Source organism: Belonocnema kinseyi, chromosome 7 (genome assembly GCF_010883055.1).
Source record: "Belonocnema kinseyi isolate 2016_QV_RU_SX_M_011 chromosome 7, B_treatae_v1, whole genome shotgun sequence".
NCBI classification, from domain to species: Eukaryota; Metazoa; Arthropoda; class Insecta; order Hymenoptera; family Cynipidae; genus Belonocnema; species Belonocnema kinseyi.
This window is the reverse complement of record NC_046663.1, coordinates 77,926,754-77,946,845: the sequence shown is the minus strand read 5'-3', so window position 1 is coordinate 77,946,845 and position 20,092 is coordinate 77,926,754. Positions and strand designations below refer to the sequence as shown.

The window sequence follows — 20,092 nt, the reverse complement described above, 5'->3', positions numbered from 1 at the left end:
ACAACGATTGCCCCAATCTGTTTTTGTTGCCATTATTACTTGGAAATAATTTTAATATTAGTTCCAATATCAGAAAAAATTAATCAAGAATATATTTCCTAACTTAAGCAAGCAGAGAAACATAAAAATATCTATTATAAAGTCATCTGAGCTTCGGGTACAGAATGAATAGAAAATAAAATCAACAGAATGTATTCAGCTCACATAAACTAAAACGATTTTCTTTCTTGTGAGAAAGAAGTTTCTAGGCAGCCATGTAGCGGTCAAATTCTGAAGCTCGATATTCTTTCCTTAGACCACGTCAGTAACATAGATATTATATGAATAGAGGTTCAATTCGCAGCAGTATAAAAGATGTAGTCTGTATCACAGAACAAGTAAATTACCCGTGTTTTTAGAATAATGTAATTCATAAATTTGTATTAACAATGGAGTAGTTGGATGCAAGAACAGCTTGCTTGTATTTTTAGAAGTCACTTGTGTTTCTTTTGTTTTGCACATAATTTCGTGGAGAACAAATGAAGAGCAAGTGACTTCTGAAAATACAAGTAAGCTGTTCTTGCACCCAACCGCTCAATTGATCAGTATTTTCGATTAAGTGAATAGTTTTTTGCGATGACTTCATGCAATTTTGGATCAATGTGAGTAATACAAAAAAATGGCATACTTGAAAACTGTTCCGCGGTATGCTGCCGCATAACGCCCGAGTGCGAGCGCGAGGACTCCCTCTACAACCGGCTCTGTAACTCAATGAATTTCAATTTCTCCATTTTCTTATTAGACATTTTTCATAGTAAAAAAGTCAAGCTTTCTTTTGAGACTATTTAAGAAAAAGTCGTAGATGCCTAAATTGCGAAAAAAGTTAAATAAACAATTGATTTATTGAAAAAATTGTTTAAACATTTTTTTTGTTATAAATAATAAAATAGGATGAAAGCGGGTAAAAAGCACTTTCCAAAACCCTCATAAAAATTTTAAATCGCGTAATTAGAAAGGAAGTTACAAGCGTTTCAAACTACCCCTGCAAGCATTGGGGTTGAAAATTCAACCCCCCCTCACTTGGGGAGGGTTGGTAATCCTGGTCTATAAGTTTGTGGATTAACTACTGTTGGGTAGGCGAACATATTCTCAGAATTTAGAGACAATCGAAAAACATGACTTTTTGAGTTGGGGCAGTTGAGGAATAATGCCCCATATATGCCAGTACACACAGAAAAACGCTGGTGTTAAATTTGTTGCAGCTCAAATTTCATTGGTCTCCCAATCAGTATTTGAACCAATTTTCAAATCTCAAATGTATTCCTCTGAACCTAGGTGCACATCTCGGCGTCTAGGGGAAAGTATAATTTGGAGACTGAATTTTGGCTCAATGCCGAGGTTTGTGGAGTGCTGAACCGCGCTGTCAGTAATCTGAACGCCTGTCCAAGCAACTATTCGCATTGCGATATTAGACTGAATAATTGTTAATAAGGAAACTAATTGTAATAATATTTGCCTAATTTTCAACTTTATTTCATTTAACAGTGTGTACTATTCACTTAGAATAAAATGACAACTTCCTAATGTAAATTCCAAATGTTGGGTTAGTCATAACTTACCTGCTTATCAACATCTATTTCACCCAAATAATACCCGACAAAATCATCTTGGCAGGTGACTGACAGTTTGTAGACGACACTTCACGTTGCTCTGGATGAGAAAAAACAGTGTCTAAATGATGCTTTTCCCCTAGATTCTCCGAATGAACCTGTGTGGCTTAAATTTTTTGCAACTCCCTTGAACACTGATTTCGGGGTACAATGGAGGATCAACGATTTTCTGTGCAGGTGCCAGAACTGGCAAACAAAAACCAAGAGGGCTTTCATGATGGCAACCATGAGGGATCCATGAGGGTAGCTCATGTTGGACTCCTATTGATTAGCATGTCGTTTCCATGAGGGACCCCGCCTGGATTGCCCTGATGGATTCCACATGGCTCGAGGGCAATCCATGCGGGTCCCCGACGGGGGCCCCCTCAACTTTTCTACACGGGTGGTATTGTTGTTTTGTTTGTACTAGAAGTGTTTCTGAGGAAGGAAAAACAGTTCAGTACATAATTTTTGCGCAACATTAAACGGGCTAATGTTCACGCTATTGAAGACTATTTGTTAAAAAATGGCTGAATTGTGCATTCTTTTATTAAATTTGTTTAAACAATTAACGATTCTTACAATTCTTAAAATTTCTGAAATATAGATGTGATAATGTTAACAAAAATAGTTAATATGTAATGAGTCGTAATTAAATATTGCTTTGAAATATATTGCGACGCAATTTGTATGGAATAACATACTTGAGACGTCCGTTAAGCTGGCAGGACCAAATTGCAAAAATGGACTGAAAACCTATATGGAATTTAGGGCTAATTTAATGCCCCATTGTCAAATTTAATGATCTTCATGTAAAAAAAAACAGGTGGTCATTCTAGCTTAACGTTAAGATAGCAGAACCACACATAGAAAAAAACTAATTTTTCAAAATTTCTTTGCTCTATAATTTAGGGCTCATTTAGGGCTCACCTAATGCTTTATTATCAAATTTAATGCCCCGCAATTTTTCCAAAAAGTCTGCGGTCATGCTAGCTTAACGTTAACCTAGCAGGACCACACAGAGAAAAAAACGAGTTACGCATTATTTCTTTCCACAATAATTCAGCGCTCATTTAGGGTTCTGGCAATATGATAATGACAAATAAAAAAAATTGTTTAAACAATTTTTGTTCAAACAATTCTAGTAGAAATGAATTAAACCAATTTATTCTTCTGCCCTGTGTTAAGGCTGACTTAGGGCCCCATGAATATAATATTTGAATTTAACAAAAAGTGGTTCAAACAATTATTGTTTAAACAAATTTACCAAAAAAATTATTTTATTTTTATTTCTTTGTATAATTTTAGGCTCAATTAAGGCTCCTGAAATATCATCGATCCAAGGTCGTGCAATATTTTCTTAGCCCTGTTTACATTCTCATTAGAGAAGGTATTAGATTTATGTAAAAGTTGACCCCCCCCCAGTTTTTGTCAAATGTCTACGTTTTGAGACTCCCTGAATCCGAAAAATAGGTTTTTACGAATGTGTCTGTATGTGATCACTTGTTTTTTTTAACATGAAGACCATTAAATTTGGCAATGGGGCATTAAATTAGCCCTAAATGAGCCCTAAATTCCCTATAGGTTTTCAGTTTATTTTTGCAATGTGGTCCTGCCAGCTTAACGAACCTATACCTGAGTCTTCTTAAGAAAGTATTTCAGCTCAATAATTCCTTTATAACAAACAATTCTTTTTGTATTTGCTCACCAATATAAATGAGCATTCCTAGAAAGGGTTTTTTCTGCTTTGTGTAGTTCTAATTTTTTATATAAAAAAATATATATAGTTAAGACTATTTTATTATACTTTACTTTTCGAATTTTGTGAAATGTAAGAAGTAATCTGACGAAGGCGCATTTGTCCGATTTCGAAACGTTAGTATACAATTCTGTCAATATACAAATAGTCCTTTTTCCAGATCTCGCTATTTATACCGAAAAAATCCGGCTAATCCTCCTGAAAATCGGGTACACTAAGAGATTAAAACAAAAATTGTTTTGTGGTCATTCTTGAAAATGTTTAATTTTTAGACTATGCTGAGGAATCAATTGTTGAAATTTCGTAAATAATAATCCGAAAACTATTTATTTTTTGATTAAAATAAGTTTAGAACTTTGAGATTGGAAAAGGGTCTAGATGTTCAACTTTTTAAGTTCATGTGAAAGAGCCACAAACCTATATTACCGATCTCACTTTATCAGTTGACTGAATGTTTTTTTGAACCTTAGAACTTTTTTTGTAAATAAAATTTTGAGAGCTGAAACTTTGGAAAAGGTATCAGAGTACAATAAAATACGTTTATATACTTCATTTGGGTAGGAACTTCACTGAGAATTATTTCTGACCAAATTAAAACTGGGAGCGTTTTTCACACCTTATTTATGAACCTCTAAAATTTTTTAACTTTCGAAATTTTTACATTCTCATCAGAGAAGGTATTAGATTTGTGTAAAATTTGACCCCCCCCCCCGGTTTTTGTCAAATGTCCACTTTTTGAGACCCCCTGAATCCGAAAAACAGGTTTTTACGAATGTGTCTGTATGTCTGTCTGTTAACACAAGTTTTGAAAAAAATAATCTGTCAGATTGCCCTTTGGTACACTCGTGTAGTGTCCTAAACTAAAGGTCAAGCTCATTAGCCAGCCATTTTGGATGAAAATTCAAAAAGTGGGCACAGTTTGAACATTTTTGAGACCACTTTTTTCAAAATTCAAAAATTCTCTGTACGGTTATTCATAGAATTCAAAAAATTTAACAATTTATCCTAATGACTTTTTGAAAAATCAAAAATTACTAGAGTTATAGCATTTTCAAAATCCAGAAAAACCAATTAAAATGAACAATTTAAGCCAAACAACGCATGATACGAAAAGAAGTCTGGAAAAGAAAAACGTTGCTTTTTGAAAGCCCTACAAGATTATCATAACAACTTTTTCAATTTGGTCAAGAAGTTGAAAATTCCAAATTTAATCGTACAAAAAATTTTTTAAACCACATTTTTTCAAGATGTAAAAATTCTATGCACGGTTGTTCAGAGCGCTTCAAAACTTAAACAATTTATACTGCTGACTTTTTTCTATAAAAAGAAAATTATCAGAGTTAGAGCATTTTCAAAATGAAAAAAAGTCAGGAGAAGAAAAACGTTGCTTTTTGAAAGACCTACAAGATTATGATAACAACTTTTTTAATTTGGTCGAAAATTTGAAAATTCCAAATTTGATCGTACCAAAAATGTTTGAAACTACTTTTTTTCATGAGTTAAAAATTCTATGTACGGTTGTTCATAGTACTTAGAAACTTAAACAATTTATTCTTATGACTTTTTTCTATAAAAAGAAAATTAACCGAGTTAAAGCATTTTCAAAATTCAAAAAAGCAAACTAAAATGAACATTTTCAGCCAAAAAACGCATGATATGAAAAAAAGTCAAAAGAAGAAAAACTTTGCTTTTTGAAAGTCCTACAGGACTATGATAACAACTTTTTTAATTTGGTCAAGAAGTTGAGCACTCCAAATTTGATCGTACCAAAAATAATGAAAAATCTAAAAATTCCAGTTTTTGGTCAAACTATGCAAGATACGAAAAAAATGAAAAAGCTCAAATTGCGCGCCCTGGAAAGAACTACAAATTAAGAATGAATCACTTTTCGATATAAGCAACGAGAAAAAATGAGACAAAACTTATTGATTCAAAAATGAGCTATAATTTTTGATAGGACAGTTAGTTCTTGCTTTATTCGTGAAAAATAACATTCTAAATAAAAATATTAAATTTGTTGGAAAAAACGACACAAGGTATGAACTTAAATTACCAGACAAAAGTTGTTCGCGTAAAAAGATCGATCAATTTATTATTAATTATTTTTCGATAGGACGACTAGATTTTCTTTTAATCGTAAAACATAAGATTAAAAATTAAAAAATTAACTTTTTGGAAAAAGCACAGAAAAGACGAAAGAGGACATAGGCCCGTATATAGAACCCTATCTAGTTTCCTGCATTAGACTCTATGCAGATGCGCAGTAGTTTTTATTTAATCGCAAAAAACAACATTAAAAATAAAAAATTATAAAAACAAGGAAATAAGAATTAGTGTGATTCAATTTTTATGCATATTATGAATTGTAATGATATACATTTATTGAAATGATACATGTTTCAGAACATCTTAGAATACAATTTAAAGAAAAATAAGAAACAAATACAAAAATAATCACGATAAATACAATTTGCTTTTTATTTTGCAATTTTTTAATAAGAGTTACATAAAAATGTATTATAATTGATAGAGAGAGAGAGTTCAAAATCAGAAAATTACAGTTGTTGGTCCGTTCACCTTTGATTTTAAAAGGTCTGTGCCCGAATGCGGAAGAAATGCAAAGACTAAGCGCGGAGTGCGATTGCCCTCAGTCGCGTGCCGTAGGTGCGCTCAAGCTAAGCTGTTTTAACGAAAGAGAATTCACAATCACAAAATTACAGTGGTGGATGTTTTGAGTCTTAATTTTAAAATGTTTGCGCAAGAATGTGCAAAAATATAAAGACCGAGCTTGTAGCGCGAGGTAAATACATAATCGAGCGCGAAGCGCGAGTTAAATACAACATCGAGTGCGAACAGCGATAACCAACAGTCGCCTCAAACTTTGAGAAATGCAAGAGCCGACAGAAAACTACCTTAAAGTACCAAATTGAATAATAAAAGATGTAAAGAAAATATTTCAACTAAATTCTATCCGACAAAAAACAAAGGATTTACAACGTAGGACAAGTCAGCTTTTGGAGCCTCATCTAGTGGCCTGTAAGGTTCGGATTTTTTTAGCACATCACCAAAACCGTTACCGGCTGATGTCAATGGAATTAATAGTAGAGTCCTCTGTCGCGTGCCTGATAAAAATTAGTTGAAATTTTTTTTACATCTTTTATTATTAAATTCTGTACTTTAACGTAGTTTTCTGTCGGCTTTTGCATTTCTTAAGGTTTGAAGTGTATATTTTATGTATAAGAAAACTTCGAATGTTCAAAAAATATCGAGATTCAGAAAAAAGATGTGAAAAAGACTCCCAGTTTTAATTTGGTCGGAAATAATTTTCAGTGAAGTTCCTACCAAATAAAGTACCTAAACATACCTTATTGTACTCTTAATACATTTTCAAAACTTTCAGCTCGATATTTTATTTACAAAATAAGTTCTTAGGTTCAAAGAATATTCAGTGAATTTATAAAGTCAGGTTGGTAATATCGGTATTTGGCTGTGTCACACGCCCTTAAATACCTAAAATAATTTTGAGATAGTTCAGACAATAGGTTACTACTTATTTTAGAAAATATTCATATTTTATTCTATCTAAAAGATCAAAAATTTTTTTAAATGAAATTACTCGGACTAAAATTTACATATTTTTATGAAACCGTTGGGGTTAATTGAAAAAATTGATTATATTTAAGTCGTGTCCTTAAGACAAATCATTCTATCTGCTGAATGAAAATATTTTTTCTTTTTTTTTTTATTAAATCTTCGTTTACGATGCAGCTTTTAAAAATGAATGTTCCTTTGGCGAGTTTGAGTCAACCTTTGTTTCAAATCCCATAATTTTTCTTGAGAAAGAAACTGGATATTCATCTGTATTTTTTCGTCTTTGTTTTTTTGAATAGAACGAAGCCGGCAGAGCGCTAGGGAGTGCCGAGCTCGTAAAAAGCTCAGATATCAGTATCTCGAGGAGCTTGTCGCTGATAGAGAAAAGGCCGTCATCGCCCTCCGTAAAGAGCTCGACATGGTAAGGCAAACATCGTATTTTTATTATTTTTTCTCGCCTTTTTTCTGATAATGCTGCACTTCCACACTTTAGATTCGCAAACTTTTATACCACAAAAATCAGCTGATATAAAATAACAACAAATTAACATCTTCTATTATAGCTGATTTTTTCACTATAAATATAACGTTTTTACTCTATCAAAAAATAACTCTTCGCATGTTGTAGTATTCTATCAGAAGAACCCCTATGGTTTCCTTTCTAATTTTTTTCATTGGATTGGATTTCGTTAATAGAACACCTAATTCAAAATAAAAATAAATTTCTTCTATTAATCTTATCTCGTGTTGCTTCGATAAACTTATTTTTACTTTTCGACATCAAAGAGATCTACAACTCATTTTGCATTTGCGGATTGAGTTAAACAGTTTGTTCGCGTCCAATTAATTACTTAGTGGCTTGCTTCTCTTATTTAAGTAGCGCACATCAGAAAACTTTGAATATTCAGAATAATTTTTTTTTAATTTTTCAAACTTTTAATTTTCCTAATTTTCGAACCCTCTGTGATGAACAAGAGTAATATCTAATATTTTACATCATGGGCTATCCTGATAAATGATAAGATGCAAAAAATCTTCCATATACCCCATAAACAGATTTCAAAAACTAATTTTGCTCACTTCGCCCTATCCTTTTATATTATTTTAAATTATTCGATTACATTTTTTACGTAACATTTCTCAAAAGCTTCCCTTTTCGGCATCTTATCAGAACCCCAACAGTTCCTCTTTAACCTACCCCTAAAAGCGTTTTGTATCGATGTATCGATAATTGGTGTTTTCAGAACTTATTTGTTACAGAAACCTATTAAGTTACTTTTTTTTATTTTAAAATTTAATTTTAAAGTGCAAGGGTACAGAAAAATGTAATATTTACGTGAATTATTACTTTCGAATCGCTATTAAAATGGAAGTTTTGAATTATTTAAATTAATATTTACATCATAGTGGTTCATTTTTTATCGGACTTTTCAGATTTTTTTTTTCAATTTTTGATCCTAAAAAATTAAAATTGCATTTTGAAATTCGTCTTTTTGGAGGTTTTGTTCATTTTTGGAGATGAGTATTATAGTGTTGTGAAAATTCTAAAAATATTCAAATCGTTTGAACTGAGGGGAAAAAAATCGTGTATTGGCATCCGAAAAAAGTGAAAAAAATGGAATACTTAAAATCGGTTAATATATCCTGTTGTCTTTTTGATTTAAAAAATAAAAAAATGTTCTATGTCCTGCGATTTTCTATATGTACACTGTTTGTAAGTGTGCAATAATTAAAAATTATAAATGGAAAAAAGTTTTATTTTATTTATAATTTTTTTAAATGCGCGATAGCATGTTTTCTTAGGTTGAGTTAAATACGCACTTTCTTTAGCTTCAATCTGAGAGACATGTTAATTGTTTCTCTTTGAAGTAAATAAGATTGTGACATTTAAAACATTTACAAATCGCAAAAAATTTTAAAAGTCCCTAAATTACGAAAAAAGATTTCAGGTAAAGAAAAATTATAATATGTTTCTGTGGTTCAAACTAAAGTAATTTTTGGTTCGACTTATTCAACTTTTTCCAAACTCAATCCAAATAAACATGTTTTTTGCACATTATCAATAACTCTAAATTGAGCAAAAATTATATTTTTACATTCTCATCATTTATGATTGAGAAAGTATTAGAATTGTCGGAAATTTGACATCACACTTTTCCAACGGATCTCCACGTTTCGAGACCCCCTGAATCATGATTGCTTCTGTCTGTCTGTCCATCCGTTCCTAAACACGATAACTCTCGAAAAAATGAACGAATCAAATCCATCTATGGCACACTTTTTCTAGGTCCTGAAAGAAAGGACGAGTTCGTTAACCAGCCATTTTTGATAAAAATTCAAAAAGTGAGCGCATTTTGAAAATTGTTGAGACCACTTTTTTCTGAATTTGAAAATTCTATGTACGAATATTTATAGTATTGAAAAGAGCAAAAAATTTATCCTTATGACTTTTTTCGATAAAAAGAAAATTCTCAGAGTTATAGCGTTTTCAAAATTTTTTTAATCAACCGAAAATCAAAATTTGAAGCCGAAAAACGCACGATGTGAAAAAAAGTGAAGAGAAGAAAAACTTTTCTTTTTAAAATCCCTACAAGATTATCATAAACAATTTTTGGATTTTCTTCAAAAATCGAAAATTTAAATTTTGATTGCACAAAAAATAATGGAAAATAAAAAATTCCATTTGTGGACAAACTATGTAGGATACAAAAAATGATGAATCAACAAAAATGGTTATCCCAAAAAAGATCTACAATTTCGTTAAGAATCATTTCTTGATAGGACGCGTACTATTTGTTTTATTCATGAAAAATAACGTTGAAAAAAGTAAAATAAAAAAAAATGTGTGGAAAGACGACGAAAGTTACGAGAAAAAAATCCAACAAAACCTGTTTACAAATGTCTGTCGGAAATCGAGCGCACAGCGCGAATGTCACGATGAGAATGTGTACCTCAAAGCCTACAGAGCTTTGAGAAACTTAATCTTTGACTATACTTAATTAAGTAGAAAATTCAGAATATGAAGACGCATATAAATACTGCCATTAAAAGAGATCTTTTTTTAAAAGTTTTTTTCAAGCATTCCAAATGCAAAGAATAAATATCCGAGCGCGAGGTGTAATTATGTTCGAGCGCGAAGCGTGAGGTAACCTATTATCGAGCGTGAAGCGCGAGATTCAACCGTCGCACGCCCTGGGCATGAGAATGTGCCCGCGAAGCGTGCAGATTTTTTTGAGTTTATAATTTTCTAAATGTTTACTTTCCATATGACAGCGATACCAATCCACTAGTGGAGGTACGTACACTGGTGGAATATACAAGGTAAGAGGTCTGCCTCTTCTGATGGGGTGCGACGCTAACTCCCACCATACTTTGTGAGGCAGCACGGATATCAACGCAAGAAGTAATGTCCTATTAAAATACCTAATCACCACTGACTTAGATATTTTTAATACGGGGAATACCCCGACGTTTCGTAATTAGGTCAAGGAGGAAGTCATTGACATCACTCTCTGTACCGGTAGTTTTTACAGATGACATCAAGAAGTGGAGAGTCTCAGATGAACCCACTTTCTCAGATCACTCACAGATAGAGTTCGTGTTGGAATCCGCTGTACTCATCGGCCCTAAATGGGTCAGAACTCCAAGAAGACTGGACTGGGGTCAGTTTTCCACGGAACTAAGAATTGTACTTTCAGGGTTGCCCAGGTAAATTAGAGACGTGGGTACCCTGGAGATGGCGCCCCAGATTTTCACGGAAGCCATCAAATCTACTTATGAAAGTAATTGTCAAACTTCAAAAGTCTGAAAGGCTGAGTAGACACACTGGTGGAATGTGAAACTCGAAGAGCCTCGCAAGGAAACCAGAGAGAGGTTCAAACGTGCCAGTTCTGGCAAAACGAAGGAACTATCGACTTAATTTACATCGATGAGGGATGAGTATAGGAGTGCAATACGTAAGGCAAAGCATTACAGCTGGAACGTCTTTTGCACTGATATCGAGGAAGGAGCAGAGGTGGCCAGACTGAATAAGCTGCTTTCTCGAAATCCGGATGCTAGTCCCGGGACTTTGAAATTTTCCGGCGGCGGATGCTCAGTGTCTGACGGGGATATTTTGGCTCACCTGATCAAGGCACTTTTTCCGGGCTTCAAAAAGTTAAGAGAAAAGGGGTTGGCACCTCCAAAGCAAGCAAAGCCACCTGCGGCCCAATTGGGCCAGAAACGGCGACTAGCTAACGAGATTGTTACCCCAGCCAGGGTCAGGTGGGCCCTAAAGTCCTTCATTCCTTACAAGTCTCCTGGTCCGGGTGGCATATATCCAGTCCTCTTACAGAGGGCTGGTTAGATCATGATTGGGCCGATTGTGAGACCTGCTAGGACTAGTCTGACGTTGGTTTATGTTCCGGCGGCATGGAGGGGTGCGAGAGTAGTCTTCATTCCGAAAGCGGGCAGGATCGGTTATACTTCACCCAAGGATTCCCGACCCATTAGCATCACATATCTTCTACTAAAAATCTAACCGCTTCGCGGGCACATTCTCATCGCGCGCTACGCGCGCGGCTCGCTTCGCTCGTAAGATTGAGCGCGCCCAGGGCGCGCGACGGTTGAATCTCGCGGTTCGCGCTCGATAATAGGTTGCCTTGAGCTTCGCGCTCGAACATAATTACACCTCGCGCTTTGCGCTCGCATATTTATTCTTTGCATTTGGAATGTTTGAAAAAAACTTAATCAAAAAGATCTCTTTTAGATGGCAGTATTTATATACGTCTTCATATTCTGAATTGTCTACTTAATTAAGTATAGTCAAAGATTAAGTTTCTCACAGCTCTGTAGGCTTTGAGGTACACATTCTCATCGTGATACTCGCGCTGCGCGCTCGATTTCCGACAGCTATTTGTAAACAGGTTTAGTTGGGGTTTTTTTCTCGTAACTTTCGTTATTTTTCTACAGATTTTTTTTTATTTAATTTTTTTCAACGTTATTTTTCATGATTAAAACAAAAAGTACGCAACCTATCAAGAAAGTGATTCTTAACGAAATTGTAGATCTTTTCTGGGATAACCATTTTTGTTAATTCATCTTTTTTCGTATCCTACATAGTTTGTACACCAAATGGAATTTCTTATTTTCCATTATTTTTTATGCAATCAAAATTTGAATTTTCGATTTTTAAAGAAAATCCAAAAATTGGTTATGATAATCTTGTAGGGCTTTCAAAAAGAAAAGTTTTTCTTCTCTTGACTTTTTTTCATAACGTGTGCCAAAGATGGATTTGATTCGTTCATTTTTTCGTGAGTTATCGTGTTTACGGACGGACGGCCGGACAGACAGACAGACGTCATCGTGAAAACCTGATTTTCGGATTCAGGGGGTCTTGAAACGTGGAGATCCGTTGAAAAAGTGTGATGTCAAATTTCCGACAATTCTAATACTTTCTCAATCATAAATGATGAGAATGTAAAAATAGCGGAGAAAGTCGTGGACAGATATAACCGCGATAAGGTCTTCTCAAGTAGTCCTCTTCACAAGCAGCAACACGCCTGTAGGGCTGCTCACTCGAATAAGACGGCCCTGGGCACGGCAGTTGACCTAATTGAAGGACAACTAAAGCAGAAAGGCCTCGCGATTGAAATCTTCATGGGCATGAAGGAGCCTTTAACTACACCTCTTGAGAGGTGATCACGGCGAGCATGATCGAACACTGTGTGCCTACGGCAGTCGTGGAATGGACCTGCCATATGTTGGCCAATGGGAATCTAACCATGAATAAGGGTGATACCACTTTATGTGGAACCGTTGACTCGGGATATCGGCAGGGAGGTGTTTTATCACCCTTGCTGTGGTGCCAGGTAGTGGATGAACTGCTTTATCTACTCACGAGTCAGAGCCAACACGTTATAGGCTATGCGGACGATATACTGGTCATCGTGCGCGGTCCGCATCTGGATGCGCTCTTCGGAGTAATACAGCAAACACTAAGAATAGTATATTCATGGTATAAGAGGACTGAACTATCAGTGAATCCGAGTGAGACGGATGCAGTTATGTTCACCAGAAGGTAAAAGTGGGGAACCACGAGCACATTAAAATTGGCTGGACAAAAACTGAAAAGCAAAGACAAGCCAAATATCTAGGAGTCATTCTGAATAAGAGGCTGTCATGGAACGAACACCTGAAAAATAAGTGCAAGAAGCTAAGAGCGACTATTTGGCTCTGTAGAAGAGCCATAAGGAAAAGCTGGGGCTTGGAACCGGAGACACTTATGTGGATTTACATAGCGATCTTGCGATCCAGACTAACCTATGCGGCAGTCTGGTGGAGCAGGTTCGAACTGTCTACTGTGAAGCCCCGACTGGAAAGGATCAGGTTACTGATTCTGAGAGGTATCACTGATGCCTCGAAGTCGACACCCACGATGGCCCTGGGGCAATAATAGGTTTTGAGCCCATCCATCCCAATATAAAGGCCGTGGATGCGAAGGTGGTCTGGAGATTAAATATGGTAAACGATAGCAGTATCGTCGCTACCTTTTCGACAAGAAGTACCGAGTTAGCCTATCCATGAAAGAGGAAGGGGCTAATGGTGAGGCACTCCTGTCCAGTGATGGAGACAGCTTGTTTACAGATGGCTCGAGGAACAAGGAGAACGCTGGAGCAGGTGTATATCGTAGAAGGAACGGAATGGGCTTCACAATTGCGATTGGGTCCTACGCAACTGCCCTACTATCTGAGATTGTGGCCTTGCTCCAGTTCGCCTATAAGGCAGGGCTGCTAACATGGCCCTGAATGGAACAGTGACCACGTCACTACTAGTATGGGAGTGCTTTGAGGCACTGAATAAGCTAGCGACAGAAAACCGAGTCACACTGCTCTGGATCCCTGGACACAGTGGCATCAGGGGCAATGAGATATCGGACAGGTTAGCGAATCTAGCAGCAAAAGAAAATTTTACTGAACCTGAGCCATTTGTAGGCATTTCCCGTAGGCTAGTCACTGAATATATGACCAGTTGGCTGACCGAGAAACATTAGAATGATTGGAGTTGGGTCTCTTACTGCAGACTGGCTTAACCACTCTTGGGCTCAAAGCTAAACCCTCATCGAGCGAAGGAAATACTCAAGCTCGGGAGGAACAAAGTCAAAGTCCTAACAGAAATGTTTATAGAATATGGAAACCTCGAGTATCACAGACATAAGATAGGTCTTAAAGAAAGTCCCCTCTGTCGTCTGTGTGCAAAGCATAATGAGATTTCTACTCATATTCCCTGTCACTGCCCTGCGATTGCGGGGAAACGTGTAACACTCAAAGATAGTTACTGCATCAATGAGTCTGAAATATCAGCCAGCAGCGTGGCTGCGGTTGTCTCCCTATTGAGAGGGCTGTGACGGTCTCAACCCAGAATATTAATAATAACAAATTTCAAATTTTCAAAGAAAAAGACAGAACAGAAGATATTAACAGATTTTAAACATCCTCTTATTATTTTTTTTTCGGATTCCGCCCAAAATTTTTGTCCCTCTCAGCTAAAACGATTCAAGCTTAAACTCTGAAAAGTATGAAAAAAGTTAAACTTTATGAGGTAAGTTTTAATTAAAAAAATAAAGAATGTGATTTTAATAATGGTCTAGTGATTTATAAAAGATTAATGTTAACTTTGAAAAAATTGTTTTAACGACTTCAACTATAGAAAAATTTCCTTTTAAAATTAGCAACAGTAGAGGATGTTTTCCTAAAAAAACGAACAACGATTGATTAAAATTCAACTATTTTATAAAAATTGTCAAGAGAGCGATGGTTAGAAAAAATTATTTTCCAAAAAATATTGGTAATATATCTGGGTAGAAGTGTTCAGGGAAAGTCAGGATGAACTGATAAGATAAACATATATATAAACACTGTTAATTAAACAATCGTGGAACTTATGGCTAAGGTAATTTTTGGTTTGAAAATGTAACTGCGTGGTTGCAAATTTGTCTCCTTATTTAAAATTTACCGATGTTTCTAACAGATATAAGTTTTTTAGTTGAAATGAACTTTTTTGTTGTGAGTTCATACTTTTTATTTAAAAATTTGTTTTTTTTTTGTAGGATAATAATTAAAAATTTTGGATGATTTTTTAAAATTGATTTGTAATATTTCTTGGTTGGAAATTCACCCCTTTTGTTATAAATTCTTCCGTTTGGTTGCAAAATTCATTTTTTATCATAGAAATTTCAACTTTCTTGGCTCGAAATTCCACAGTTTGGTTGTAAATTAAACTGTTTTGGCTGCGAGTTTAACTTTTTTGGTTGAAAACTTGTATTTTTTGTTAATTCACTTGTTTTTGGTTTGAAGTACAAAAATGTATGGGTGAGAATTTATTTTTTTTAGTTAAAATTTTAACTACATACACTTAGTTAAGAATGGAATAACTGTGTTAAAAATGATTTTTTTGTGTGTTATAATTCATCATTTTAGTTGAAAAATCATCTTCTTGATTGAAAATTTCGCTATTATGGAAAATATTCTTTTTTTCCTACTTGGGAGCTAATCTTTTTTATTTAAAAATTGAAGTATTTCATTTAAACTTCAACTTTTTTGCCAGAAAAGTATTTTTCATGTTGAAAATTCATTTCTTTTATTGAAAATTAATTTTTCTACTTATAATTTAACTATTCTACTTTAAGCCGAAAATGTATCTTTTTTAGACGGAAATTCAATTATTTGTTGAAAATTTATGTATTCTGTTGGAAATTTGTATTTTTTGGTAGAAAAGTAAACGCATTAGAGACGATACTTCACTTTAGGCTCGGATTATCAGTAATCCCCATAGGGCCTTTTTAACAATGTAACCGAAAAAAATGTACAGAGTGTCAGAGCCCCCCCCCCCTTCTTTGAGCTGTTATATAATTTAAGTACGAACTTCTACTTGAAACTTGATCTTTTTGTGAAAATTATTTTTTTTTTTTAGTTGAATATTTTACTATATATTTTGTTCAAAATTCTTTTTGTTCGGGATGAATTTTTTTCAACTAACAATTCCAATATTTTGTTTTTAGTTGGAACTGTATATTTTTTAATTGGAAATTGATTTTTTTTCAAAATTGATGTATTTGTTTAAAACCTTTTTTTGTGTGTTCAAAACTCATATTTTTGTGTTCAGAAATCAACTTTTTTTTTCGAAAATTATTTTCTGGCTTTAACATACAGTTTTTTGGACATTAACTTTTTTTGTTAAAAATGAATATTTTTGGGTTGAAAAATCAGTGCTTTTTTAAAGAAAAGACGTCTTTTTGGTCTTTTTGGAAAATAGAAATATTTGATCAAGGGTTGTCCATGTATTACGTAATGCTCTTTTGGACGACTTTCAAACCCCTCTCATTTTATGCGTACAATTTCCGATAACATTTAATAACATAAAATAATATAATCAGTGGGGACTTATATACGCAAAAAATATTAAATTTGTAAACTACGTTCCTGACCTCCTGACCAGAAATGGTGTAATTTTTAACAGAATCAACAAATACACTGCCGAGGGCCACCATCGTATGGCAAATCATTTTCTTCAACTATTATTAACTAATTAAATTTAATTACATTTGGGATCCTGAAGTCAAGTACACAAACAACTAATTTCCAATAAAATTATATTTTATTTCAGGTTTAAAATAATTTCTTCCTGATATATTTTTTCGTTTTATTTAAAGAAACTTTACAACATTTAATTATGCTAATTTTCGATGTTGGTCTGCATTGGACTTGCGTATTATCTGGATAGCCGCTCAGGAAAAAGTCAGGGAATTTCGGCATTTTTTGGTGTGGCAACCCTGTAAATAAATTCTTTCATATTTACGCTCTTCTTAGAAAACTTGTTCAATAAATAAAATTCATCGCAACTCCGGCATAATTTCGGTACCATAAATTATTTAGTATACATTTTCATCATAAAAATTTTGAAAATATCTCAGATTTGTTTCTAATTTTCAGTATCGCTCGTGGGGTTCTGAATTGGATGCAGGCCGAGTTCCTGATGGAATACAAGCCATGTTGGAGGAACTTGGAGCCCTCAAAAGAGAGGCGAACAACAACTAGCAAGAAGACAAGTGTCTAGCGGCAGGAGTTCCAAAACCCTTTGTTTTATATTTTAATGTGTCCATATTTTAAAATCGTGTGTTTTTATTCATAAAGTCTTCACGACATACTTTCCGCTCGTTCTTCCGTATTATAATAATCAGTAGATGCCTATCGAAGGTAAACGAAAATTTCTTCTGAATAACTTTTAATTATTTAAAATTTGGGTCTACAAGTACCTGAAGCTGAATTATAACTCCAGTCTCTCCTAGTATCTTACTCTCTAAGAGCTCTGTATCAGAGATCTCTCGACTAGTAGATTTAGTTTTACTTACGAAAAGATTAGAGGCTCTGATCCGTTGTTTTCAGTTGATTTTGTCTGTTAACTCTGGACGCGCAAGAACGCTTTAATCGAAACAAAGTTTGTTTGGGAGTCAAATAGTTTATTTTTGGTTATTTAATCAAAAATATCGACAGGATTACGCTTTTAGGATTCTTCCTTCGGTGAAACATCGGAGGTACGGTCTCTTTTACTGATTAACTCATCAAAAATGTCGTTTGAAAAGTAATAGAATAAACACTGTTGTAAAGAATCTAAACAATCATTTCGAAACATATGTAAAACTAGGAAGTAAGTCTTGTCTTTGTTCTGTTACTTTTCAGCCAATGTGTTGTAATTATTGTACCATTCTTGTAATACAAATAAAGTCTTATGTTGTACATTGTAAAATAAACTTATATTATCTGTTCCAAAAGCGCCACACTGACATGTAAAGAAGTCCTCAAATGGCCACTGAATATAACGCACAATGTTTGCTCTAAACGTACTCTAGGGAAAAATAAAAACACCAGATGGCAATTCAGATCGGATCGAACATAATTTAAAATTTCGTGCCATATGCGATTACCCATCTCATAAAAGGCTGATTTCGAATAAAATATCGTACATCATTCGCAGTGTTAAACGCGTCTTTTTGCGTGTGCCTTCTCGCAAAGATGTGCGTATTTTACTAAATATGTAGAACACGTGCCATCTGACACTTGCATATCCCTTATATATAGCATGGGATAATGTGGGGTTTTCAAAAAATAGAACTCATACCCACAACTTTCATTGTTCACACAACCTTACCCCCACCACATCGAGGTATATTAAGCTAGCACAACACTATGAAGGTATAGAGATGTAACCTATTTCATAATTTAGGGCTCATTTAGGGCTAATTTGGGCCCGTGGTTCTAAATTTTGGGCTCTTTTATTTTTTGAAAAAAATTGTGTTTGCGCTAGCTTAACGTTAAGCTGGCCAAACATTGCTGTAAAACATGCTAAAAATGATTTCACGGAAAATTTACTTTATACAATAATTTAGGGCTCATTTAGTGCTCTGGGAATATGATAATGGAAAATTTAAAAAAATTGTTTAAACAATTTTTGTTTAAACAATTCTAGTAAAACTGAAGTAAACAATTTTCTTCCTTTACCCTATGTTAAGGCTCACTTGGGGGTCCATAAATATGGTATTTGAATTTTACAATAAATTGTTTAAACAATTATTTTTATTTTTCATTATCAAGTTCCCAGGGCCCTAAATGAGCCCTAAATTATTGTATAAGGTGAATTTTGCGTGAAATCATTTTTAGCACGTTTTACAGCAATGTCAGGCCAGCTTAACGTTAAGCTAGCGCAAACACTACTTTTTTCAAAAAATAAAAGAGTCCAAATTTAGGACCAAGGGCCCAAATTATCCTCAAATGAGCCCTAAATTATGCGAGGAGTAAAATGGGTTTAATTGTTTTCTTCATATATTTTTTATAACGTTAAGGTGGCATAACACCATGAATAACCAGAAAAAAAAGGTAAAGGAAATATCACGCGACCTTCGGTCGATGATTTTTCAGTAGCCTTAAATGAGCCTGAAATTATGCAAGAGAAAAGAAAAGAAAATATTTTGTTTTGGCAAATTTGTTTAAACAAAAATTAATTAAACATTAAAATTTTTTTTAAATTAATATATTCCTCGAGCCCTTAAAGAGCCCTAAACTATTCTATAAGGTGAATTTTTTGTAAAATCATTTTTATAACTTTTTACAGCAATCTTGAACCAACTTATTGTTAAGCTATTGCAAACACTATTTTTTACAAAAAAATACGAGAGCCCAAAATTTGGGACTACGGGCCCAAATTAATCCTCAATGAGTACTAAATTATGCGAGGAGCAAAAATGGGTTTAATTGTTTTCTTCATGTATTTTTTATAACGTTAAGGTGGCACAACACCATGTATAACCAAAAAAAAGGGCAAAGGAAATATCACGCGATCTTCGGTCGATGATTTTTCAGTAGCCTTAAAAGAGCCTGAAATTATGCAAGAGAAAGGAAAAGATTTTGTTTTGGCAAGTTTGTTTAAATAAAAATTGTTTAAACATTTTTTTTATTTTTTAATTATTATATTTCTAGAGTCCTTCATGAGCCCTAAAATATTCTATAAGGTGCATTTTTTGTAAAATCATTTTTATAACGTTTCACAGTAATCTTGAACCAACTTATCGTTAAGCTATTGCAAACACTATTTTTTACAAAAAATACGAGAGCCCAAAATTTGGGACTACGGGCCCAAATTAGTCCTCAATGAGCACTAAATTATGCAAGGAGTAAAAATGGGTTTAATTGTTTTCATCATGTATTTTTTATAACGTTAAGGTGGCACAACATCATATATAAAAAAAAAGGCAAAGGAAATATCGCGCGACCTTCGGTCGATGATTTTTCAGTAGCCTTAAATGAGCCTCAAATTATGCAATAGAAAAGAAAACAAAATATTTAGTTTTTGCAAATTTGTTCAAACAAAAATTGTTTAAGCATTTTGAAAATTTTTAAAATTATATCCCCAGAGCCCTTAATGAGTCCTAAACTATTCTATAAGGTGAATTTTTAGTAAGATCATTTTTATAACGTTTTACAGCAATCTTGAACCAACTTATTGTTAAGCTATTGCAAACACTATTTTTTACAAAAAATACGAGAGCCCGAAATTTAGGACTACGGGCCCAAATTAGTCCTCA

The 20,092-nt window shown here is 34.0% G+C and overlaps 1 protein-coding gene across 2 annotated transcripts in view; it reads left to right on the top strand.

Annotated features, from left to right (window-relative positions):
- The window catches only part of LOC117177085 (REPTOR-binding partner), an 84,132-nt gene extending 66,347 nt beyond the window's left edge, over positions 1 to 17,785 (top strand). For both annotated transcript variants that reach the window (XM_033367574.1, XM_033367573.1), the window contains 2 exons: positions 7,278 to 7,399; positions 16,947 to 17,785. In XM_033367574.1, the coding sequence (XP_033223465.1) occupies positions 7,278 to 7,399; positions 16,947 to 17,051 (227 nt within the window). In that variant the 3' untranslated portion in view covers positions 17,052 to 17,785. The remainder of the gene's footprint in view (positions 1 to 7,277; positions 7,400 to 16,946) is intronic.
- The last annotated feature ends 2,307 nt before the right edge of the window (positions 17,786 to 20,092 follow it).